General features: G+C 35.9%; 3 protein-coding genes and 1 long non-coding RNA gene across 6 annotated transcripts; 2 read left to right on the top strand and 2 right to left on the bottom strand.

The window, feature by feature from the left end:
* Positions 1-205: 205 nt before the first annotated feature.
* On the top strand, positions 206-13006 carry LOC109043624 (uncharacterized). 3 transcript variants are annotated; one of them, XM_072301479.1, is made up of 7 exons: positions 206-489; positions 1875-2144; positions 3445-3918; positions 7995-8161; positions 10315-10388; positions 10933-11026; positions 12456-13006. In XM_072301479.1, the coding sequence occupies exons 3-4, from the start codon at positions 3574-3576 to the stop codon at positions 8040-8042; spliced, it is 393 nt and encodes a 130-aa protein (XP_072157580.1). In that variant the 5' UTR covers positions 206-489; positions 1875-2144; positions 3445-3573; the 3' UTR covers positions 8043-8161; positions 10315-10388; positions 10933-11026; positions 12456-13006. The 3 variants fall into 3 exon arrangements, with proteins under 3 accessions (XP_072157580.1, XP_072157579.1, XP_072157581.1); XM_072301478.1 differs by lacking the exon at positions 10315-10388; XM_072301480.1 differs by lacking the exons at positions 3445-3918; positions 10315-10388 and having other exon boundaries at positions 208-489.
* On the bottom strand, positions 10395-17923 carry LOC109043626 (uncharacterized). The gene is made up of 3 exons (XR_002010217.2): positions 17763-17923; positions 11139-11241; positions 10395-10567 (listed from the first exon to the last, which is right to left on the bottom strand). It is a non-coding gene; the product is annotated as an uncharacterized lncRNA (long non-coding RNA).
* Positions 12764-17756, bottom strand: LOC109043623 (uncharacterized). Its single transcript, XM_019060901.2, has one exon. It carries the CDS (start codon positions 17635-17637, stop codon positions 15343-15345), a length of 2295 nt encoding a protein of 764 aa, XP_018916446.2. The 5' UTR covers positions 17638-17756; the 3' UTR covers positions 12764-15342.
* A 1137-nt stretch (positions 17924-19060) lies between the features above and the next one.
* Positions 19061-25080, top strand: mRpL54 (mitochondrial ribosomal protein L54). Its single transcript, XM_019060904.2, has 3 exons — positions 19061-19389; positions 22459-22662; positions 24861-25080. The coding sequence occupies exons 1-3, from the start codon at positions 19296-19298 to the stop codon at positions 24974-24976; spliced, it is 414 nt and encodes a 137-aa protein (XP_018916449.2). The 5' UTR covers positions 19061-19295; the 3' UTR covers positions 24977-25080.
* The last annotated feature ends 1195 nt before the right edge of the window (positions 25081-26275 follow it).

Genomic DNA, 26275 nt, shown 5'->3' with positions numbered 1-26275 from the left:
ATTTTTTTTACTTAAATCAACTCATAATAAAATTTCAAGCACTTTTTATAGAATGACTTTTTTCCATAAATTACACCATTTCCAAGAAAATCGATGATAAAAGTCGCTGTACCGACATACGTCATCAAAAAAATTCCAAGATGCCCGGGTCCTGGCCTGGAGCAAGAGCATTCCCATTCTGTGTCTGTCCACGATCCACGTCAGAATCAGAACAATCCAATCCAAATCATAGTAGTGACCAATTTTTCGAGTATGAAATATGTGATCGTGCTAACATAAAGTGATTGCTTGCTAAATTTCATTTCACTTCAGTTAACCATTTATATCATCATACCTCAGAGTGAGATATGCTCCCAAAATGTTCGCAAATGATTCATGATTTATTTTCTGAGGTACATTCAGTGGTTTCTTGTGACGTGGGATTTAGAATATATTCAAACCAAGATTTGATTCGGTTACCAAATACATCCCGATATGCTCCCTATCATTGTAAGTATTTATTACTAACTTTTTACCCCTCATGCCATTCGGCTGTATCGACATACGTCAGGAGGCAAACAATCCTCAAGATGCGAACACCTCCTTCTTTTCTCTGTAGCGATACTGATACTGGCTCTGTTGCCCGTGGAATTACGAAGGTCTCACGAATCGAGGTTCTCAAGACTCAGGCTTCTAAGAGCAAGATCGGCAGTATTGACCCTAAGAGCCTGATCTTTCTAAATTGTTTTCGCTGTCTTGAATCATGTACCTATGCACAGCTGCTGCTGTGAGGTGTCAAACCATTGGTATTGAGTCAAATTTGAGTTCCTTTACATATTAAGGTGGGATTCAAGCCTGTCGGTGCATGCAAACCAACAGAATCTAATTTGCTCATAGTGTGCCTCAGCTGTATTAGGGGATTCTTGATTCATAGAAAAATTCTGCTCTCCTTGAACCGCAAGAAATTCTTTGGCTGGATGTATTGTACGTTGAAAGTCTGAGTGGTTGTCCAGTTTTGAGAATTTTTGATGGGCGCATACTTGAATCCCTTGGTAGAGCAGTCCTTCCCGTCTGAGTTGCATTTGTGGTCAAGACTAGTTGAGACTGGGCCGAGACTTTTATTAGTGAGATTATACTCGATGGCATGGCTAATAGACCCAGGTCAGTCTGTTAGGATAGGTCTGTCTGCGGTTCAAAATGATTCCCGCAATTTGCTTGTCCCACTCTGCTGTTGTTCCAATACGGGCAAATTGGTCCTATGCTGTTTGGGGAAACTATGCAATAGAGCAGCAGTGCAAATCGGGGAAACACGTGTGGGAAGCAGTGAAACAGCAAAACTGGGGACTTTGTCGCTAGATCGGGAAATTTCAAAGTACATACTTTTATTGAACTGATCTGGGTTTATTTACCTTGCCTGCTGTGAGGTTACAAACAGTAGGTATCGCTGGCGCATTTCGATTTGCAGGCGAAAGCCTGATCATGATCTCAAACATCTTAGGAGCCTAAGGTCAAAGAGAACACGCAGATCCTTGCACTTGAGATTGGTTGCACCCTTGAGGTCACCCGTTAACCAGACATACAATCCCTGCTAGTGTATAATGAATAAGACTGGTGAAATCATTTCCATTTGAGCAGTTGCTAGCTCATATCTTCGAATGTTCTCTGGCAGAAGAGATCATACTTACCAAAGTTTGAAGATAGTCAGGAATCCTTCTTAAGTTTCCAGATATGATGTGAAAGTGCTACTAACTAAAGGTTTATTTAAAAAAATAAAAAAAAGCTCAATTAAACATTGTCTAGCTCTAAAAAAGAGGAAAAGGAAGTGTTGTATGGTAGTTCTTCAATAGGGCAGAGCACAGCATTCATTTATGGTTTGTTTTTTTTTCTTATTTCAGGACTAATGTGCATTTGAAAGTTCAACAATGGAAGCTGGCACCAGTGATTATGATGGACAGGTCCTTGAGCTGAATCCTCTCCAGAACCTTATGAATTTTAAGAAGAAAAGTGTCCAAACAAAAAGCAGGGACTTCTTCGAAGAATTTAAACATTTAGGTGCAGTTCAACCCCTGAGTATTCATTGGCTTGTTCCCAAAAAAATCTATGATCATGTGGATGAAATTAAAGGAAAGGACAGTTCTAAAAAATGTAGGAAGAATTTGTCACAGGTAATCAATCAAATGGTTTCTATTTATAATAAGCAATTAAAAAAAGGTGATGTTAATTTAAAAGTATCGCAGTATACAAAAGATAAGTCTTGGAAGTATCGTATTAATGGGAATGATATTCAAATTCTAATTTATAGCATCACAACATCTTTTGTAAAAGCCCTCTCAAGGCAAACACAAAGAAGGCCAAAAAAATCGAAGAAAAACGACTCTCTCGTTTTCCTCATTCAAAGTAAGCCCCAAGAACGTGTTATGGCCCTCACCACTGGTAATGCGTGGCAGGTTGTGTTAAAATTTTGCAACTATTCTTTTCCCATCAAAGTAACTGAAAAGGTTGGTGACCCCAGAAAAGTTATCTGTCTCGAAAAGAGAATGATATTCGGGTCAAACATTAAAGAAAAAGTAACAAAAGGACCTCAACGCAGTAAACTTACACCACTTAAAACCACAGATTTGTATTACCGTGTAGAAAATTTAAAATGTGACTTGAAGGATGATTCATCTTTATTTCAAATAATCAGTTGTTTAATTAAGAAGACCAATGAAAGTGAAGGAGGCAGTGAAAGTGAAAATGAGAACGAAGACATCGATGAAAATGAAGATGATAATGAAAATGAATACAAAAATGGAGATGAAGATATTGCATTAAGTGGTAAGAAAAGGAAAAGAGAAAGAAAAATAAACCGAATTTGGATTGAAGTCACAAAAAAGGGATTAAGGATAGGAAGAAAACTTCCACTCTTGATATATCCTAATCTTTTTGTTTTATTTGCGAATTATGTGGAAAACATGCCCACTTTCAATATGGAAGGCACTAAAGAGACTGCTGATCCTATGTTTGCATTTTTGAAATTCTTCCAACCATCTCCAGTTCTAAAGAAAATACTAGATGAAGAATTGATAGATTTCATGTTCGAACGATGTTTGCACGGAGAAACGCCTGATTTTGATGTGAGGCACCCTCATTGTGAAGATTATCTTCTTTCAAATCTTTTCAAAATCAAAATTGGCGATAGGTTCAAGAGGTTTGGATCTATGCCTCCTGAAATAGGAGATATAATAGAAATGACTGTCAACAAAAATATTGAAGAGATAGTGCCAAGTGATAAAGAAAAGTTTAAGGAAGGATTGTTTAAAGGGCAACTTAAATTCGAGTTGTATAATTGTCCGGACAAAAAACCCAAAGAACTTATAATTGATTGCATTGAAGGGCAGCTTCACTTTGAAAAGGCCTTCCATTGTAAAATTGGAAAAATGTGGTATATTCTTAATGAGGAGTATTTGTCTGCTTTAAATGAAGATTTTCAGAGACTGTTAAAAGAGGCACTAATTGCAGAAAAATCGGAGTGGTGGTTGCACAAACGTTGGAAAGATACGGAAACTCTAAAAGCAGAGGACAAAGAAAGGATGAAGACTGAAGACAGAAGCAATGGAGAATCAAAAAAGGAAGAAACGTGAGGTAGAGGGAATATACAATCAATCTTATCTGTATGAAAAAGGATTTATTGTCTTGGACACAATTCTTCCACTTGGCATTGAATCCTGTGATCTCATTAAGTATGATGATAATTCAGTGTATTTATACCATGTCAAGAAGACTTTAGGACAGTCCACACGTGAGGCTTGCTCGCAAATTTTGAATGCGGCTGAGATGATTCGTGGAGCTATCACACTTTCTCAAGGATCTGAGTCCAGCAATTACTTAGAACGACTATGGCGAGAAATCACTGAGTATAATGGTGATGAAGAATGGAAGAAGGTTGTGGCAGAACAGGTAAAAAATCTGAGCAAAAAATTTTTTTTTAATTTGTTCTGCTGTAAAAAAATTGTATTTGTCTATGCCTATGTGCCAAGTAGTAAATCTTTCTCCAGTTATTTAATAGGGGCTAATCGACCGCTTGAGGAAGGAGTTATCACAGAATTGTATAAAGCTAAATATTTCAATGAATACGAACAACTGACTGGAAAATTATTTTCCGAAACTCAAATATCATTTTCAAAGGAAATGTCCAGATATGGGAATAGAAGTGTAAAATATTGGGAAGAAATTTATTCAAAATTAGCAAATCGGAAATTTGGCAAAAGCTATATCGCTAAAATGGATCTAATAAGAGTCTCTGATCGCCTCCAAAAATTAAAGTTTGGATTCAAAATTTGTGAGATCCAAAAATATGAGATGCAGGCTGAGATTTCCCCAGGCTCAAGCTATGTAGTGTAAATCAATGAACATTACCACAGAACTGACAATTTTGGCAAAAAAGAGTTAGTGACTTTGCCGCATTTTAAACTACAAAATATGCAAGCTGATGATTTTAATTTTTTCTAATTCTATAAGGGAGCGCTTCAATGGTGCTTTGTTATATGGTAAAAATGTAAATCTAACCTTGAAATTAAGTACAAAAAAGACGAAATTTTCTCTTCGTTTTGCAAAATCATTAGTTTGCAGATAGGCGGTACAGTTCATGAACCATCAAAATTTAAGACATTTTGCAAAGTTTAACAGTGTTTTTATGTATACATAAAAAAGCTCAAGTTGTTATTTGAGCTCCAGTAACATGTCGACTGTGAAAGTCGGCAATCACATAATTCAGTTTGCGAGGTTGCAGATTTCCTGTCATACTTTATTTTTCAAACAGAAAACTACTCAATGGCAATTCTTCAAAACTGCCATGATACTTCTTTTATGTGCGAAAAAAGTTCTACCAAAACTTCAAGGAATGATGTCCATTTGTTCTCCTTTAAAAAAATAACATAGAGGCAGAGATTTTCAGACACCGCAAACATATGTGATTGCGAACTTACACCGTCGATAAATATAGAAATTAATGTACTGTACCTAAGTAGACAGATTTTTACCAGCAGCCAATTAAACTATGAAGGAAACACTTACCTACTATTTTTTTACATCATAACTTGTTTTTATGTTTTTAATGTGCTTTAACTTCTTATATCTGATGTCCTCAGAAAGTTCAGTACCTAATAAAAATAAAAGTGGAAGGGTGCTCCCAAAACTTAAGGAATACTTAAAATATATTTATTTTTAGGTACAACTCTTTCGCAATAGCTGTACGAGTAAAATTTCCCAGTGCAGTAAGAAATTATGTACCCTTTACTCACTGCTCTTCCCTTCAAACCCCAAAGGTCACTAGTTCATTATTAGGCTTTGTACCTGTCTAAAATTGCGGGGAAAACATCCTGTGGAGTGCACCTTTGCGAACCAATCCATAATAAATTGAAGGGTTCAGCGCATGAATGTGTTGAGACATGTTCTTGAAAAAATTCAAATATTGATTTTTTTGGATCAAACTTGCCGTTCTGTGCTACTCGTAAATAGTTGAATTTTGAAACTCTTATCTGTGGTTTTACATCAGTTTAAGTAATTAGGTAATCCTTCAGGCTCTTTGTAATTTTTCACTTTCATACCTTCTTTCTTAGAATCACAGAAATATCACCCAACGTCCTCATGCAAGGGACACAACTTGTATGGTCAATCTTTTACGTCCATTTCTTACCTTTATCAATCTTTTATGTTCATTTAATTGAGGCGAATCTATGCTAGAAGTAAACAATCATTGAGACGTGAAACAAGTTTTGCTGGAGGACTGGTTTCGGTTCTAGTTTTTAGACTGAACAGAAACAGAATGGGTATGTCTGGAAGCAAATTTTGGCCGACTGTACCTGAAAAATCCCTTTTTCAAGCCCTAAATTGAAGAGTTAGTAGAAAGCGCACATTGTAAAGTTTGTCTTCTTTTATAAAATATATTTTACAGCATCTACACATCTTCATGAGTACCTTTTCATGTTTTCATGGTGATGCGATGCTCCTATGTAGGAGAGGTGAATACTTGCGAAGCCGCTTTTTCAAATCTTCAAAAGCACATTTCCAACAGATATTTTTCAAAACGCCTTTTTACAGCAAACTCTTCTATTAAAGTTGAAAGAATATAAACATCAAATATTACAAAACATCAAATCTCACTGGCAAAGTGAATGGTGAATTCTTAAGTTCAGATACTCTCAGCTTTAATTTGGAGTTTTCAAAGGATATTTTTTCGGAAATAGCCTGCTGAATTGAGCATCTTGGCATATCAGTTTCATTTACTTCTCTAATCTGAAAGTGGGGCCAGGATTTCAACAGGATACATTCTTATTTCCAATGTAGATTCGCCTTGCTCAGTGCAATTTGAGCGAGTAATTGAATGCTGACATTCAGTTTTATATGGAAGTATTCAAATTCAGAAGAACTTAGTATACATCTTTTTTGTATCTTTTTTCCTTTCAAGATATTTATTTTGTGATCTGTATTTTAGGGTAGGTGGGAATAAAGAGCTGTCCATTTCATGAAGTGCCATTTTTCTCAGGCTGCGACACTTTTTTGGAGAGAAAAGTGGTGACACAGTCACTTCCAACTGTTGAACATAGTTTGTGATGATCGTCTAATCTAAGAAATGACACTTCAGTGATCGTGAGACTTTATTTTTTTTAAAAAAAAATCTATTTTTGCAGTGGTATGCCGGGTACCAGATAGGACAAAATAGGTACTACAAATTACAAACATATGCTCACGGTCGGTGGGGCAAGGGGCTGCACATCATCATTTACTGTTATTTTATAGGAATTTACTCCCACCTACCCTGATTTTATTTAAACTTAAACCTGAATTTTTTTGAAAATTGAATGTGAAATTAAGGCTTAAGGAAGCTTAAATACATGTACATTAAGAATAATATTTTTAATGCTGCATTTTTAAAGTTCAATGAGAGATTTAGCATAATGAGTTCATTGGATCTCATAGGCTTGAAAAAGTCACTCAACTTTAAAATGTATAAATGACGTAGAATAAATAAAATACATAATAATTTTTGCGCAATATTTAAACAGTATCTTAAGCAAACAACATTTTTATTATATGTTCTTAATTTTTCTAGCTTCATGTCAAAGCTGACCTCTCGAAACCTGAGCATCAGGAAACGAAGGAGAGAGAGGGATCAAGGCAGACATTTTGTTTTTACCCAGAAAATACTGTTCTTTGCTTGCACTTCTATTATCCCCTTCCTCAGCCCTATTCTCCCTTGCTGGCTTACAGTAGGGCCATTGCGCCGAATCAAAATTAATTTTAATGATGTTACAAACCAGATTTTGGGAACTATTTTTTATCCAATGATTTCCATGAAGTGCATTCATCCAAGTACCAATTTATTAATAAATATTGAATAAGGGCAACGATTACTTACTAAACTCAACCTAAGTCTTTCAAATTGACTGATCTTTTTATAGTATGCAGATTTTTTTTATTAAGACTAGTTGCTTAAATGTATCATCACAGAAAGGCTGAAGCAGCCGTAACGCTATGGCTATCAATTCTTATATATTATGCAGATTTTTTTTATTCGTAAGACAGGGTAATGCATCAGTTCAGCAAAGCTGAAATCATTTATAACGTTGTTGTTCTCAATTGTTACCTCTGTTTTCCTCTGAAATTTATCTATCATTTTATGTTAACCATATAACCTTGTCTTCTCGCCGCCATGACCAGGGACTGGTAACATTGTTTTTTAGCTAGCTTTTGTTTTTTTTTTTAGATTTTTTAATTTTTCTTTTATGACGGCTGATAATGACTGGAAGACCAGTCGAAACGTCCCGTGCTTTGTAAATTAGTGTGTCTTTCTGCCTCGTCCCTGCCTTTTCTTGTCCTATTTTATATTCATGTTAACCTATGGATCTGATGAGTTTCGAACCTCTGTTAATTGATAGATGTAATTTTTTATTTGATGTTTTCCCACTGGACATCCAGTGGATTGGAATATCACTGAAGTACTTAAAATCAATATGTCATATTATTTTTTCTAGTCTCATAGGGTCACTGTAATGCTGTGGCAAACATTGACTAAGTGCTAAGAACATGTGCTGGCCGAGGAACTAGCTACAAATTCTTAATGCATTATCAATCTACTCCATCGTTCCATATCTGCATTATCATCTCTGCACCATACTTTCTTGAAAAACACATCTGTATGGTAAGATTAATAAGTTATTTATTTGTTTTTTTCCTTTCACATGTTCATCAATGATTTGTCCACTCACTTTCTGAAAGTATTACTTATTGTTAAAAAAAATCTACTTCTAAAATCTCGAGACCTCTTCTAAGCCCTCTCGAAAAGATTCGTAATTTTTATTAAAACCAAGTTCGTCTTTCAGTCAGTTTCTAGTTTCAAATCAAAGTCTCAGGTTCTCAAAATTAACATAGTTTTTCGAGTTTGTGCTTACTTCTCTAACTGGATGTATGTAAGTAATTAAGTATAGATAAGTTGCAGAGTTCTTGAGACTTCAAGCACTCTCTCTCCTCGTCCTTTTCTTCTCTCTTTCAGTAACCTTTTTTCTTTCTTGCTTATAAGACCCCATAAGAGAACATACTTCATCAGAGAAGTCATGATAGAATAAAGTACCTGAACTTCAGATTTTCCTGGCTGAATCCCCAAGAATCACAATTTTCTCATCACAGTTTAAGTGCATTTTACATGTTTTGGTTCTCTTACATCATGAAGTGAATGAAAAAATTTGCATGTACTTTTTAATCTCTCTCTATGTTGTGCTATCACCAGTAGTCGTCTTTCAAATCTTGGTGTTCGACTCAACGTCAGCTCACCCGTCTATGAATATCAAGTTTACAATGTGTGCATTATTTTATCAATTCATTTGAAAATTTACAGTTGAAATTTCTTTGTACGGTTGTGTAAAGTCCTTGGAAAAAAGAAGTCTGGGCAACCAGCAGCCAAATTATTAAAACTATGCCAGCCTGCAGCCTGATTGTTGAAATTTTTTGTTTGTCGGGACGACATAGATAACATTGGTTAAAAGGCGGATCGTGATTGGTTGGCTGTGTCTTATCGCTGCTTTGTCGTGCCTTTGTCAGGTGGAATGGACGACATACTGTCGAAAACTTACTGTCGGAAACTTAAGAGGTGCCGATAGCTTGTCGTGAGTTCCACCCGACATAGGCACGACAAAGCTGCGATAAGACATAGCCGACCAATCACGATCCGCCTTTTAACCTATGTCATCTATGTCGTCCCGACAAACAAAAAATTTCAACAATCAGGCTGCTGACACGAAAGACATAGCCCCATCTTAACCATGCAATATATTGCAATTCGATGTCTTATCGAGCTGCTTTAAACTTTCAGTAATCGGTCTGCAGACTGAGGAAGGGATGTTAAGAGGAACAGTTTCAAGAATAATGTAATACATACATTTATACAATTATTTTATAAATTAATTTAATTTAATAATTATTTTATTAATTTATTTTTTAAGTCAGGGTTGGGAAATAAAGTAAACACAAGAGAAATGAATGCTTTAAAGTTTATTAATGCAAAACAACAATAAAAAGTTAGTACACCTTTTTTTAATAAGATATTTGTTTTAGTGAATAGAAAATATAAAAACTTAAAAAAAAAAACTTGTGGTGGAAAATGAAAGAGAACCCAATTACCTAGTTAATAATCCCTATATAATATCATTTTTCACATACCTATCCATCACATTTTTGAATAGTTGTTTACTATTTACATACCAATCGGTTTTTTGAGAAGTTAAGTATGAATTAAAATCTGGGAGCAGACAAGTTGATGGTAGAATATCCTGACCTGTTGTTGATTGAATTAGTACTCTTCTAATTCCTAATATGTAACAATTTAAAAAATTAAGGGGATATTTTTTAAAAATAAACAATTTAACCATCAATAAATAAAATAAATTCGAACCATTACCTACTCTGTTTCTGAATTGATAATAGACAAAGAAAATTAATCAGAATCCATCAGTTTTGGAGATATCTTATTCTGTTTTTTTTTTTTGCTTTTTTAAAGATCTCTTTTTCCACATCCTCCTCTTCTTCCTCCTCCTCCTCCTCATCCTCATCACCCTCACCCTTAGAATCTTTATCTTTTTTCATAGTTTTTTGTTGTTTTTTTTCTGTACAGGTTTCTTAGTAATTTTTTTCTTTTTCTTTTCATCATCTTCATCGGACTCCTCTTTTTTGCTTAGCTTCTTTTTATTTTTCGTTTTTCCTTCCTCTTCCTCCGATTCTACTTTCTTCTGATTCCTCTTCTTTGTCTTTGCTTTGGTAGTTGATGTATACTTATTTACGTGATTTTCCTTCTGGTCCTAGGAATTTCAAATCATACACTGCGTCGTTTATTTCTTCTAGTGCTTCATCCGAAGGATTTGTATTATATATTTTTGGTAAAAACACTTTCCTAGTAATATTTTTCATAAGAATGGAGGCTATAATAGCATCCCCAAATTGAGATTCTATCCTCTCTATACTTAAGAGAGGGTATGACTTATTTTTTACCAGTTCTGTCAGTGAAATTTTTTCATTGCTTACAAATGTTTGAATGGGGTTGAATTCTTCTATTTTTCTGAAACAAATAAGTAATAAAAGTGATTAAAAAACTAGTTATTTTCTTTTTCTTGGAAACACATAAGAAATTATCTGATTCTCTCGCTTGCTTTAATTGTAAAATTTTGGTTAATTAAGAGTGTTCGTACGGTAATGTTTGTATATTATCTGACTGTGTTGCTCCAGAGGCCGAGTTTTATTGCATTCGCATTAAGTACTGATACGAGAGGCTCTAACTATTATATTTTCCAAGTAAGGCAGGGAAATTGATTTTTAAAAGAGGACCTGTTTGTTATTCTTCATGACACCAAAATTCTGAAATTACCTTCAACTTTCATCTTCCTCATAAAGTAGTGCAATTTTGGTTACTATTTTTTGTTACAGGAGCATTGTGGTGTTGGACTGTCTTTAAAGCCTTTGAACAAAACCCCAAATTACTATTTATAATTTGGATTTCTGCCCTGATCATGGATTTATGGTGAGTTATAGTGGAGAGGACAATTTTTTTTTTCAAATTCTATGATAACTCTGATGAGGAAAAGATGTATGAAGTATTAAAAGTTGAAATAAATTAAAAGAAACGTACGTACTCTGTCGTATATCTTATTCTAATATTTCAAACGTGAGTACAGTATCAATCCTACAATTAGTGATTTTCCTCAAGCTCCGGTCTGATCTTAAGCAGTGTGCATCCTGGAACAGAAAGAAAAATTAATCATTCATATTGTGAGTTTGAAAGTTAATGAATTGCTGATTTCCGGTATCTTGCAGAAAAAAAGTATTCCACTGGTCAGAATTCTGGATTTCCTAAGAATTTAAAAATGAATATTACCGACAACGAAACATAAACCAAGTTTTGTGTACTTCAGTTTCTCAACCTCAGAAAGTTTTTATAGATATATGTTTATAATAATTATTGGTTACTCCTAAAAATAAAATTCAACAGGCTGAATTTCATATCATTACCAGTTAAAATCCTAAATCTGTTATTTCAAGAACACACCTGTCACAACTAGTTTGATGGACACCTTTGCCAGACCTAATTTTGACTATTGAATTCTGGAATTGACTGTGGGTGTTTTCGAAGCAGTCAAAATTTTCTGGATCCATGGTGACAAGGAGCATATCTAAACTTTACATTTATTCAACTTTGGTATGAGAAGTGTCTTGGAGACAATTGTCAATGTGGATTTCAAGGTGATGCATAGAAAGCCTTAGTACATGACCCATTTAATTTTAATAAGTGAGCAAAAATTTATGACTCCTTATATTACATGAGTTAAACATAGGGTTTTATTTGCATCATTAACAGGACTGCAATGAAGCATGTTTATCATCCATTTGCTGACTTTCATTCCAGTGATGTGGCATAAAGCATTTTCATTCTCCTTTAAAACATACACTTCTTAGAATTGCTCCTTACCAAAAATTTTGGATTTATATGTCATGTCACCATTTGTCCTGTTATGTATTTCATATGAAATCCACTTAAATTCACTCCAAACAGTCTTGCTAGCCCTTGCCTCCAGGCTACACACGCGCCTCTTAACATCCGTTGCTAATTACAAGGAAAGTCTGTTCAGGCCTTGCCTATGTGCTTTCTTTGTTATTCCCCTATCACCAAACCCTTGCAGACCATCTTTTTGATGTTATGATCCACTTCTGTTCTTTTTGTTTGGAGCTCAGTCTGGTGAAGTGATCCGCCTAAAAATCATAGTCATTTTATTGTCATTCTTATGCATTTTTAGTGAATATATTTCTTTAAACTAGATTTACACATGTTCTCTCCTTTTCTTCAAAGCAGTAATTTTTCTCACAGTATTTCTTATGTGTTCCTCTGCACTCATTATTGATAACCTGTCCCAATGAACATGCTCCATTTTAATTGAATGTCAATTTCTTCTTAGGCTGTCCAAAACACGTGCTTGGAGACTTGCAGTAGTGAGTAGGAGGCATCCAGAAAATCGATGGAGGTCGGATAGAATTTTCAATGAAATCATCCTAACCAATCCAATTTGGCGGCTGGATATTGGCAGACATGCTTGAACTTCTGCATTTAAGCGTTCATGGAGTGTTGTGGATCATGCTGTGGACCTCTATTAGAAAAGTATAAAATTACCCTAATGACTCTTCTTCATTGGGAAGAAAGTGCCTTTTTAATTCAGAACATTCCTCTACTTATCTTGAAACTGCCTTAATTGTGCCATCAAATTAAAATTTGATGGCACAAACTTTATTGGGAAGAAAGTGCCTTTCTAATTCAGAACATTCCTCTACTTATCTTGAAACTGCCTTAATTCTTAATTCGATTGCACAAACATCCCACAGTTTTTATCCTCCTCTATTAATTTTATTTTATGATTATTCGATTGTTAAATTTCTTTTAGTTTATCTGAAGAAGTGCTGAGTGACAAGAATTTTTTTCAGAGGAAAAAATTAAAATTTTTGCGTATCCTAAGTTTTGGACTTCAGTTTTATTTCATCTACCTTTGTTTGCTCTCATGTATTTAAGGGCTGGGTATTGTTAGGGATTAACTTAACAAATAAAATGAGATTTCACCTATTTCAGCACTTCGACGGTGCAAGTCGGCAATCACATAACTCGTTTGCGGTGTCTGAAAATCTCCGCCTCGATGTTATTTTTTTAAAGGAGAACTAATTGACATCATTCCTTGAAGTTTTTGCAGAATTTTCTTCGCACAATGAAGAAAAATCATGGCAGTTTTAAAGAATTGCCGTTGAATAGTTTTCTGTTTAAAAAATAAAGTATGACAGGAAGTCTGCGACGTCGCAAACCGAGTTATGTGATTGCCGACTTGCACTGTCGACTTACAATTAAAGCCTCTGGAGACATCATTATTTTACAAACTAAAGGTTAAAAACCACATTGACTCTTTTTTTTTCCATAAACTTTAAACTGATGTTTTAAACAACCGAACGTGAAGTAAGAGTACTGAACTCTGAGAGAATGCAGAAAAATTTGAACACTTCAGCATCCTAAGAATCGGACGTTAGGTATTTTCTAGGAAAGATTTAAGACAAGTAAACCTAGTTTTGAATGCTCTTTTTCTCCATTGAAATCAAACTTGTGAGCTCTTTAAATTGCAAACAATTAAATGCAAAATTGTGACCATTAATTGTAACAAAACAATGAAATGCATGTTGAAAAATAAGAAAAGGTGCTCTGATGTGTGGTAGTTACTCATTTCTAAGCGATTTTTACCACACTAGATTTGGATCAGGAAACTTGAATCCCTAGATCTCAATCTAAATCCTCGCCAAGATTCAAAGAACCACTAGACAAGATGCGAATATTTTGAAATGAATGAAGAAGTTTCCAAGAAAATTTCAATGAAAACTTTAGGTTATTCTTCTTTTAAGAAAAATTTAAGAAAACATAGGCAACAATTTACAATGTTGTAATCAGAGATCAGCATCTTTTTTATGAGGGATGAGTATAAGAATTTTTTTTTTGCACAAGCACTATGAAGCTTACTCCCATCTTTGTCATTAACAGAAGGAATACATTTTTAATCACAGGAATTGTCAATGAACAAACACGTATATATTTCAGGATAAATTACAGAGCTTGCTCATAGCTTGAATGGACCGAACATTTGGTTACCAAGCAAATACCAGCAAACTATAGGTAGTAAGAGCATCAAAATGAATTCTTTTGAAAACAGAGGTTTAAAAGTATATAAAACATTTATTGGTGCAAGGATAACATTTTTAAATGCGAAGTATTAAAATGAGTTTGGCAAAAATTTTTCAAACAAGCCACACCATCTTGTCCAAAATAAGACTTCAGAAAAACTGGCATATTTTTCTAACTTACAACTTTGTAAGTATGGGCTCTTGATGAAGTTCTCGAAGCCAAAAAAGTCTGTGACAGCACATATCCAAGATAAGGAAGGATTTGCAGAGAAAGGCAATTAGAATAAATAATTGTGTTTGGAGGATCGTAAAAAACAAAGCAAATAAAATTATGATATGAAAATGAAATGGTCAAAAATTAAGTAAGTATGAGCATTTTAAAAACTCAAAGGAGAAAGGATATTGATCTCTCTCTACTACGTGAGGAGTCGAATAAAATTCTATCGAATTTTCCTTAAATGAAATTTTTTGGCAATGTATAAAATTATTACAGATCAAGTTTCTAATAGAGAGATTCATGAAGTCACTCTAATTTACATGCGCATCTGTCATCTTTGTTTCCTTTAAGAGTACTATGCATTTGTAAATCTTAGATCAAAAAAAGGGAAAGATTCACAATCGCTGATGGTAAATATTTCCAATACTTCAGCTTTAGGTGCCCTTCTTAAAATGAACATGAAGAGAAAGAAGAATAATAGCTCTTGCAATGTTCAATGTCTGATACATGCCCGACCCAAATCACCCGTTGTAGGTATAGTTAAAAAGTTACTTTGATGGTACAAAGTATCTATTTTTATCCCTAACATTGTGAAATTATCACAAGAACCAAAATAACTAATACCACTGATGAGGTGACATTTGAATATCGTCTGAAAAAGGTTGGGTTTAAGTCTTGATATTGAGCATTGTAACAGCCACTGGTTTTGGCTGATAGAAACGATGCCAAGGTGATCATTGTTGTTCAAAAAAAATTGGGGGAAAAGAGCCAATCTATGAAGAGCCAATGCAGGGTGGCCCAGTGTTATCGCTGCTGGCCTGCAGTTAGCCCAAACAACTACTTTTTCTCTTTGAGAGACAACAAGCAGAGACAACAGGAAGTTGATGTTATTTTAGAATTTTCAGAAAATGAATGTAGATTTATATCTCGCCCAGACAAGTATCTTCTGAAACATTTAACCTTTGCAAAACCTCCGCTAATTTCCTCGCAATATTCTTTGGCCCTTTTGTTATCGCAACTTGAAGCAGAGTCAGATCTTGTTTGTTACGAGCATTAGTAACAGCTCCCAATTCATCAGCTTTCAAGTCTTTCATTTTACCGATGATCCCTGCATTGGCTTTTTTGGCTAGCTCAAACAGCTTGTGAGTAAGATTCAGTAAGGCTTTGATATCATCATTCTGGGCAAGATCGAGGGGTTTTTTCCCTTCTTTATTTTTAATATTGTACACTGCTCCATACTGCAAAAGCTTCTTCACGATGTCGACATTTGATGCGATGTGTAGAGCGCCTGTGCCACCTGTCGTCGTTTGAATATTGATGAAATGGTTCAACTTCCCATCGACAGAATTCACATGTTGCAGGAGGGATTCAACAATCTTACTGTAACCTTTGGAGGAAGCTATGTGTAACGGCGTATTACACTTGTTAGTAACAAGCATTGCATCTGCTCCGTTGTTTAACAGAAGCTGTACCATGTCTTCATATCCATTCAGGACAGACCAGTATAATGGAGTGCCGCCTCCAACGTCATCTCTTGCATTGACGATGCATTTTTCTTTGCAGAGTAGTTCTGCTGCTTGTCCTTCATCACACGATTTAACAGCTTCAAATAGTTTTTCGACTGCATAAAATACATTGCAGATCTTATCATCTGCGGTCAGTTCAGAGGGAGTTTTACCTTCCTTGTTTTTCGCATTAAAAATAGCGCCATTTTCAAGAAGCAGTTTTACAATGTAAAGGTTTCTATTTTTGGTAGCAATATGAAGAGCAGTAGTTTTATCGGTTGAAGTTTTTGCATTGATGAAGCAATTTTTCTCAATAGGACTGAGTTTTCGACCATGCTGAAGTAGCGCCTCAGTAATTTCATTGTTATCTTTCGAGACAGCCAAGTGCAGTGTACTGTTACCTTTGGTTGTGAGCTGCGTAATATCAGCTTTGTTTGCTAGTAAACTATTCACAGCATCAATGTTGCTGTTACTCACTGCAAAGTGCAATGGCATTCTACCACTGGAATTTTTAGCATTAACCATAGCTCCAGCTTCAATACAAACTCGGAGTTGGCAGCTATCATTCCTGCCAACAGCGTCAAACAATTTTTCAACCCGTTCTAGTAACTGAATAACTTTTGCATTTCCAGACATCTTGGCGAAATCCAGGGGTACAAGATGCCTCCCCAATGCCTTTGCTCTGGCATCAAAGTAGGCCCCTTTAGAAAGTAGAGCTTCGGCCATTTCGAAGCTCCCAGACTGAGCTGCTAGATGTAACGGTGTGGCTTCTTGGCCCTTAATTGGAGCATTAACGTCTGGTTTATGCATCAACAGGATATTTAATACCCTTGGATGTTTATATTGAGCTGCAAGATGCAGAGGCGTACCATTTTGGTTGTCTTTGGCATTAACATCGGCTCCAAACTTCAAGAGCAACTCGGACATCTTTTCGTTACCTTTTTCAGTTGAAAAATGCAAAGGAGACCAATTGGTATGGTCCTGCGCATTGACGTTTGCTCCCTTTTCCAACAAAACTTGGGTTACTTCTAAATATCCATGATCTACAGCAAAATGAAGAGGTGTAGTGCTTTTTTCAGTTTTTGCATCAATGTTGGAAACCTTTTTGAGGAGAGTTTTAACAACTTTTAAATTACCATCATAAGCAGCACAGTGCAATGGACTCCACTGACGATAATCTTGGGCATCAACATCAGCACCGTTTTCAATCAAATAGCTTAGAATTTCGGTGTAGTTTTGTTCAGATGCCAAATGAAGGGGGCTCCTGCCATCAGAAGTCCTAGCATTGATGTCAGCACCCTTCTGAATTAAAGCCTGAACGATTGGCAGAGAAAATCCATTGTAACAAACATTGTGAAGGGGAGTCCAGTTTAGATTGTCGCAAGCTTTGACGTTGGCTCCATTCTTGATTAAAAAATCACTAACTTCAAAGTGACTTTGCTGTAGTGCTAGATGCAGGGGAGTGAAATACTCATCTGTAGTGTCTTCTAAGTTAGCATTATTCGCAATAAGGGCCTTAACAACCTGCATGTGCCCGCGCTGAGCTGCGTAGTGTAAAGGTGTCTCATTTCTCAATGTTTTCGCATTGACATCAACTTTGCGTTGCAACAAAGAATTCACAGTCTTGATATCACCCGCACCAGCAGCCTCATGTAACTTTGTGTAATCCTTCACAAGGCAACAAAAAGAGAATACTCGATTGGGATTCATGATTAGACTTTAGGAACAGTGGACTAAAAAAGTGAATTTATACTGATTAGAACTCCAGGTTTCAATCTAGCACCAAACAAAATCCACAAAGACTTGAGAGGGGGAACTTATAAAAATTACATTACCTTGCCACAAGCGTCTGATCGGCAACCTCATAGCCACGCAACGATATCAATTGTCACTTTATCAGCACGAAGTAAAGTATGTACTTAGGATTCATCTCGCGTTTATTTACATTCCACAGTCCACATGCGTCATCGACATTTCCGATCCGCATGTGGGTGGGTGAGCTTTGAGCTACAGGACAGGAGATGGAGACATAGAGTACAATAGAGTCGCAAAGTACTGGAGCGCCGATGAAGCCAATCCATTAACAGGCGTTTCCGAGCCACGTGTGCTCCGAAAATAGTGAACCATTTGCGAACCCAACGGCATTTTGTAACACGGCGGCTTATGGAGAAATCAAGAATTGCTTGTGTTTTTTAGGTATTTTATAATTCAATCAGCATTAATTTTTGCAAATTTTGCTATTTAAAGGTAGTCAAAGCCATAATGAATCCATTGATGTATATTACTCCTGGATAATATTCATATTGGGATTTAATTTCTGACTTATACCAAGTGTGAACCAACCGGCATTTCTTATCACGGCGGCTTACGGGGAAAGCAACGACTGCCTGTGTTTTTTCGACATTTTTTATTCAATCGATATTAATTTGTGCAAATTTTGCTATAATTAGATAGTCAAAGCCATAATGAATCCATTGATGTATATTACTCCTGGAGAATATTCATATACGGATTTAATTTCTGACTTAACTACCAAGTTGTGAACCAACCGGCATTTTTTAACACGGTGGCTTATGGAGAAATCAACGACTGCTTGTGTTTTTTCGACTTTTTTTAATTCCATCGGTATTAATTTGTGCAAATTTTGCTTGAAATAGATATTCAAAGCCATAATGAATCCATTAATGTATGTTACTCCGAGATAATATTCATATACGGACTCAATTTCAGACTTATTACCGGCCTACTTATTTTAGCTGGTTCAGTGTGTGTCTAGCCGACGAACGGAGCCGAGTCGGGACTGTCGGGAGTGGGGAGCGCTGAGCGCGAGTCTCTGCGTATGCGTCATCGCTAGTCGCCGCACACTAGTCTCCGGAAAACTGGACAAAACAGCCTCGAAAAGTGACTTCATCGGCGATCCAGTACTTTGCGACTCTATTGTACTCTATGGATGGAGATAAGGAGAGACATGATTGAAGTGAGGTTATCGTGAAGCTGACATCTTGAAAATTAGTCTTGACGTAAAGACGGACATAGCATTATCAGCCAATGAAAGTGAAGCTACGGCTCAACCTGTGACGTCCATCGTCATTTCAACAACAACACTCTCCTGTTTTACCCGTTCACTGGTTCACTTTACTTTTACTTTACTTTTCATCTCACCGTTTGTTTTGATCGTTGTTCTGGTCGAAGTTTAAGTCTCTTTTTAAAAATTGTGTCAGTTTTTTCCGCAAATTGATGATTTGCAATATCCCCGGCCGTTACGTGCTTTTATGAAAGCTCATGAACTACTCCTTTAAATTACTTCCTGTGCTGTGGAGTATTGAAGAGTCATCTCTGACCGTGCGTCCTCCATATCAGTTTTCAGAATGTTAAATTTGTTGAGACCTGTTCCCATTCTTCAGAAGTATATAACATCTTGCTCAGTCCTGCCGAAAGCCACTTTTGCAACGGACACTCTAGGTAAAATTCCATTTTCTCTTTCTTGTTTGCTATTAGGGCCACCTGAGGGGATTCGTTAAGCTCTCTGTCGAGCTGGCTTGCGATTCATCACATCGACTAGGTAAAAACTCTGCAGTTTTTTAATTTATAGCCAAGAATAGGATGGTAGCCCTGCGTATGAGCCTTAGGAATCATTCAAAACTCAAAAATTGGTGAAATGAAGGAAAATGAAAGCAGGATTCCGATAGGAGAAAACCTTTCATCCGATACCGAAATTGATAACTGTGTTGAATGCGAGGTTTTTTTCCTAACAGGATTCTGCTTTCATTTTTTTAAATTTTGCTAGTTTTTTGGTTTAGATTTGGCTTTGGTCATCATTTGTTGAGTTAAAAGTTGAACTTTGTTAACGTTAAAACGCATCAATTGTGCCATCTGAATGCATGAAAATTATTTCTGAAAGATGCTGTTTTGGAGGTAACCCAAAATTTTATTTTGTCCGAACAGTGTAGATGCACATTATGAGCCCTGAGAAACATCTAATTTCTGACTAAAACCAGCAGGAATTGGTTATTTACTTAGCCTGAAGGTATATTACGGTTTCAAAATGGGTTCTTGAAAGACGGAATGTAATTCTTAATGAATATCTACTGCTACAAAGGCATTGAGGTGGTTTGATAGACGCCATATTTTGTATCGTAATGAAATGCGATATATTGTATGGGCTAGTTCCATGTTTTCAGCTACTTGCCATTTTTATTGAATTTTGAGATCGCATTTCTATTTTCATTAGACTAAAGAATTACTAACTTCTTCAACATAGAATAAACGTATGACAAACGTAGGATCTTTTTGTTATTATATAAGATGAGGAAGGGACTGAATAATTTGATGGATGTCATTGAAGTATAATTCAATCTAGACTGCGCACTAGGCCCGACTTTAGGTAGGGGAGGTAAGACAGCTAGGAGGGTAAATCAGAGTAAAGACGCACCTTCAGCTTAGTTGATACAGCCAGATATACGAACGAAACGTACCAGGCAACGGCACTGGCTCTCTGGCAAGACTGGCATTTCCATTGTCTCGGTATATATTGCCGGTACACTTGCTGGGTTGCCTATCGTCTCGCCTGAAGGTACTCAAGTCTTGCCAAAATTTCCTAATGCGCGGTCTAGATTGTATTATACGTCAATGATGGATGTGGACAATACAAGAATCATGGATAAGAAGGTAGGGAGGCGAATGGAAGTGAAATTTAGTGAGGACACCATAGTGGATAGGATGATATTTTTAAAGGAACGAGGGACTGTTTGATGTTTGGATGTGACAGGTGGGAACATTTAGATATCAATGGTTTTAAGAAAACGGTAGTTAGGGAAATGATTAGGTTTCAAGAAGCAAATCGGAGAAATGGGAGGGTTGAAAAAAGGACTGAATGGGATTAACCCTGTGGGTTATTCGAATAAAATAAAAGAAAAAAAACAACGGAGGCAGGGCTCTCTTTCGAAAATAAATACTGCATTTGACACTGATACTTGACTGCACCTGAATGCGATATTTTTCCTCAAAAAAACCCCGCCTTTATTATGATATTATTCACGGTAAGTACCTAAGTGAATTCTTTAGTCTTGAGACAACAGAAATGCAATCTCAAAATTCAATAAAAATGACAATTAGCTGAAAATATGAAACTAATTGATGCGATGTATCGCAGGTTGCTCTGACACAAAAAATGGCATCCATTAAGTAAATTATCTCAAAAAGTGTTATTTTCGGTCGAAGAGTGAAAAGGCAGTATCTTCGCCATTTTGAACCTAAAGTTGGTGCACCAATAAACTTATGGACTAAATCATCTTTGGCACTGAATAATGAACCACTAGACAAGGTACGAATTGAAGCATTCTGATACACGTCTCTTGACCAGAATTTCTCGTAGAAGGAGATTCTTGCATCAAAAATTACTGACATCAACTCTTAACTAAGATATCAATTTTTTTATTATTTTATATTGGTCCCAGGAAATTTCAATAGCCTGGTAACTAAAACTGAGCTAAAACATCAAGATTGAGGTTGCCAGATTTTTACATCATGAAGACTTTCATGGTAATGTTTAGTGCACGATTTGACTTATGTAGACTATTGAGTTTTCATAAGCGGAAGGTTTGAATTCACGTGTCAAGAAACATGAAATATCTTTGTTAGTTGTCAATTTCAGTAATTTTCGCTGCGCGAATCATGTACTACGTAAAATTTTAATTACTTAGGAAATATGTATCAGAATGCTTCACTTCGTACCTTGTCTAATGGTCCATTTTGCAATTTAGTTAGGAACCATTCAATCATTCTGTATAGAACCGACTTGAAATATTTTGTGGTTTGAAATCCAAACTAGTGAAGCACTTTAGTCACTAGAAGGCTTTATTTGGATTTGTTAAACTGTAAATCAGCCAAAATTTTCAGAATTGCAGGGCTGAATCAAGCATAAATCCACTAGAATGATCCAAGGCAAAGTTGGTTCCAGAAAATGCTGGTTTCTGTTCTCAGAATGTTTTGTGGACGTAGTCCAGAGTAAATCATTTTCAGTGAGGTAGGCGAGGGTTTATTTTTTTAGGGGGGAGGGAGGGGGCAAAATGTCAAGATTTATTTTGAGAACTTTTGAGATTTGTTCTGTCTCTATTTTTCCCAAAATATATTGGAAGATGATCCTGAAAAGCGACAGGGACGTCCCGTGAAGAGATGGCTGCAGGGTGTTGACAAAGATATGTTGCGGTGTCAGTTGCCAGATAACCTCTGGAAAGATAGGCATTTGTGGCGTTTGGGTGTTGCAGAACGCCAGAGTGCGTTGTTGGAGTGACTTTTATGTAGGTATGATGCTGCGTGCATGAGTTAATGTTCCTAAGAAATTTCACAGAAGAGATAACTTTTGGCTGCTCTTCAATGTGAAGAACTTATGTAAGCTTATTTATGTTTAATGGTAAAGATTCAAAACTTTATAGCCCATTAGTTTTTGTGAAGGAACTGTTAAGTTGTACAATTTCTTTTCATTCAATCTAAACTTTTTTCAAAATAAATCACCTGAATTTTCTTTTTCAGCAACCGCTGCACTTGGTAAAGCGAAGAAGAAAACAGCAGGGAAAGCAGCTGGAAGCTCAGAGAAAATACGACTTCCCGTGGAAACGGACACCAACCGACTGGTCAATTATGTTTGTGGCACCAATCTTTTGAAAGAAGGTGGAGAAGATGTCAAAATAGGTCCTGATTCTGATTACCCAGATTGGTTATTTGAACTATATGTTGGTAAGTTAAGCATCCAGAGCATACTTAAATCATTCCCTATCATTGTATCAATTCCTTTAAACTTGCTTGAGATTGTATGTTGCCAGTGTGTCACCTCTCTCTATAGGTACTAAAGACAGGAGCAGACTGGCAAGCAGAACACTGAGAAAAATTCCTGTTGGCTGGTTATCTCCCTCCTACAGGAAAATAATAACAAAAATAGGCCAGCCCAAGTACTGATAGGCCGATATTCCCGGTTATTTTTTCGGTTGCAGTCTGCCCCTGACTCGAGAACATTCAGTCTACTGAATTTTTGGCGTGTAAAAATTAGTGTTTCTCCCGCATAAACTGCCAATCAACACTTCGCAGTTACCCTTAAATTTTAAAATTTTTGATTATGTGAAGAGATTGCAACCATAAAAAAAGAATGCATACATTAAAAATTAAACATGGCATAAACGTCAGACTAATCATTTTAAAAGAAGTTAACAAAAAGTGGAGGTCGGACACATTGAAGAGCTACTACATGTATAGAAATAGAGAAAGTTGCCTCAACCTGAAGTTCCCCTAACCGAATTATTTCTTTAAAGTTCTGAGATCTGGCAGTATGGTACCCCAGTAACATAGTCTCAGGTCGAAAAAGCACTACAAATATAGTGAAACCACTCGACAGGGTAAGAATTAAAGGTCCACAAAACAACATGTCACCTTGTGGAAAGAAAACATTGAAGATTTCCATAATCGATTTGTATTTGTTTGATATATTAAGATAAATTAGAGTCCATAGTTTGCAAGAGAATCTTTGACTTTAATTTTTCTGCTCACAGAAAAGTCAGTCAACATAGGTCAAAGCAGCCACTGAAACTTGTGAATTTTTGGCAAATAATCAGACTTTGGTTTCATATCAATTTTTTACTCTCTTCTGGCAAATAGTATGTCTCCACTCAGGGATGAACATCTGAACTTAGAAAAAATTATCTAATCTTATAGCATGCCAAGGTTTATGTCGTGACAGGTTTGACTCAAGTAAACGTCAGTTTTTTGATAAGCAGGACTCCTAAATCTTTGAGAACATAAAAATCAAGTTTCTCTCTTATGAATTGAATTTATAAATCTTCAATATGTTCACAAAGTTACCACAGTCAGGTTATACTGAGTAAACCAGGAAATATCTGGGAAAGTGGCAAAAGTGTTGGGGAAAAATTGTTAAGTCACCTTTATTTACTTTCTATAATGAGTTTGATGTTCCAAACTACAAACTTTGCCTGAAAATTATTTCAAACTATGCCTCTTGAACCATCTGGCATATCGACAGTGAATCAGACCACATATTTTGTTTGTGGTGTTCAAAAATCTCCACTCCCATTTTATTATTTTTTCAAGGAAAACAAAACAATATCATCCCTTGTAGTAGGTATTCACAGAGTTTTCTTCACACAGAGAAAAAAAAATCACGGAAGTTTTCAACAATTGATGTTGGGTACTTTTCCATTTAAAAAATGAAGTATGACAGGGAGTCTGCAGCCGCAAACCAAGATACGTAGTCTGGTAGTTTCACTGTCGATATCTCCAATTTTCAGGAAATTTTACCAAAACATCGAAGTGTGTGAAACAAAATGTGTCAGGGGAATTAATTTTCTAAATTACTCATTTAGGCGACCCTGTGTTCATCAAGTTTTATGTGAAATTTTGACAAGGAAAGATGAACGGTGGTGCCTCATTTTTAACTATCTAGTTAATCTGCATTTTGCCGTTTGGAACTACAATTGCTGGTTCATACATAAAAACACCCATCTACTTACGGAAACTAATGGAACGCATAATTTATCTGTAATGAGCTAGAAACTGTAGTTCCTAATTTGCTAAATTCGGTCCAGTTTCCCACTAGTTACACTAGTGATGGGTAAGAACCTGAAACATGTTAAGGCTCCTAAATTTTGTTATTGTAATTGAGTTTCATTTTGTTTATGAACACGAAGCATAGCAAAAACTATCCAGACGTTAGGAGGCCCACTATTTGCTCGGTCAATGTCATTGTGGCAATTCTTTAAAATTTAGGTCTAATTTTTTTTAAAAAATACTCGTGATAATGCTTTCATTAAGTACTTCAGAAGTTGTAATTTTAGCCTGTTTTAATTATCATGTTTAATATGTTTTCACGTTAATGACAGCGTAATTTTCCCATAATTGACTAATCATTCACCTCTCTGATTTTCTAGGACCAGCGAAGAAATTATCTGAGCTCGAACCTGGCTCTCTACAATATTGGAGAAGAATAAATAAATTGCATATTAGAAAAAGGAGGAAGGAATCCATGCTACGGAAGGCTAAATAAGGTCATAGACTTTTCTTTCTTCTTCCATTTCTGTAGATACTTAAGTTCTCGCATTTTGTAACATTTTTAAGGAAAATAAAACTCATAGTCACTGTTTTGTTTAACTCTGTCATTCCTGTTTTTCTAACCTGATAATTTTTTTACCATCAATGGAATGTATTGCAGAAATCCTGGAAGATCATAGGTTTTCGCTTGTTGGGATTTATTTTTCAAGATTATCTGGTTTTAATTCACTAAAAATGTAAGATAACCGTGCGACTTTGGGAGCAATATTTCTTACCCAAAAGAGCGAAAGGGGACAAAACTAATCAAACTTTCATTTTGAGCTTCTAAACTCTCATCCATGTTCCTTCCAAATTTTGCTAATTCTAAACCATTCAATGAACAATTAAAATTTAGCCATCGGTAGCAGTACATACCTACCCTAGCAGCAATGAATGTTGAAATTTTTTTAAAAAGAACTTGTAACTAGGCCTGTTGCAAACATTTGCTAGAGCATAATTACGGGTGTTTTCCATCAGCAAATGTCTCAAAAATCACGATGAGCGCATTGGCAAAATTTAAAAAGCACTCCTAACTTCACAATTTGCCTAAGAAATTTGCTTTTTTTGAGCTTCCTGCTTCTGAAACCATACTATGGCATAGGTGAACATTTCGTTATACCCATACTCATTCCATTGAACCCTTCAGCAATAGCAATATCCATCATAGCCGGCGCTTCAGCGCGCAAATCGCAAGCGGGAGCACAAGGTCAACCAAAGTGGATCTTTATCAACGTGAAGAAATCGTGAATGTGAATAGGCTGAGTTGTTAACAAATGGTTAGAATCTCGTTCAGGCACATGTGTTTGGGCAGATTGGTGTCGGTCATGTTGAATATTGTGTAGTATCTCAGTACACGTGGGTTGGATAAAACGGCACCTCTTGCCTACTAAATGTACACCTGTGCCATAGTATCGTTTTTGAAGCGGGAAGCTCCAAAAAACGCGAATTTCTCACGCAGATTGTGAAGTTAGGAGTGCATTTTAAACTTTGCCATATGTGCTCATCGTGATTTTTGAGACGCTTATTGATAGAAACGGCTCTTATTTTTGCTGTAGCAAAAGTTTACAACAGGCCCATTCTGGGAAGACAACTAATTAATACATTGTTAAAATTGATGTTTTAGGAAACCCTTTTAGGGTATTTTCTCAAGTAAAATGTGTGAGAAGCAAGTCAAAAATCTGAGTGAAATAAGTGTCACAAATTTCTTCAGAGATTTACTTTATACTGTTTTCACATTTAAGATGTTTGAAAGAAA

The sequence above is a fragment of the Bemisia tabaci genome, chromosome 6, assembly GCF_918797505.1.
Source record: "Bemisia tabaci chromosome 6, PGI_BMITA_v3".
Taxonomy (NCBI): Eukaryota; Metazoa; Arthropoda; class Insecta; order Hemiptera; family Aleyrodidae; genus Bemisia; species Bemisia tabaci.
This window is presented reverse-complemented; position numbering and strand designations above follow the sequence as displayed.

Excerpts from the sequence above, each read along its gene's own strand:
- LOC109043624 (XM_072301478.1), top strand. The coding sequence starts at position 3,574 with ATGGAGAATCAAAAAAGGAAGAAACGTGAGGTAGAGGGAATATACAAT. Across the intron at positions 3,919-7,994 it reads AGAAGGTTGTGGCAGAACAG|TCTCATAGGGTCACTGTAAT; the intron begins GTAAAAAATCTG and ends TATTTTTTCTAG.
- LOC109043623 (XM_019060901.2), bottom strand. The coding sequence starts at position 17,637 with ATGAATCCCAATCGAGTATTCTCTTTTTGTTGCCTTGTGAAGGATTAC.
- mRpL54 (XM_019060904.2), top strand. The coding sequence starts at position 19,296 with ATGTTAAATTTGTTGAGACCTGTTCCCATTCTTCAGAAGTATATAACA. Across the intron at positions 19,390-22,458 it reads TTTTGCAACGGACACTCTAG|CAACCGCTGCACTTGGTAAA; the intron begins GTAAAATTCCAT and ends TTTCTTTTTCAG. Across the intron at positions 22,663-24,860 it reads GTTATTTGAACTATATGTTG|GACCAGCGAAGAAATTATCT; the intron begins GTAAGTTAAGCA and ends CTGATTTTCTAG.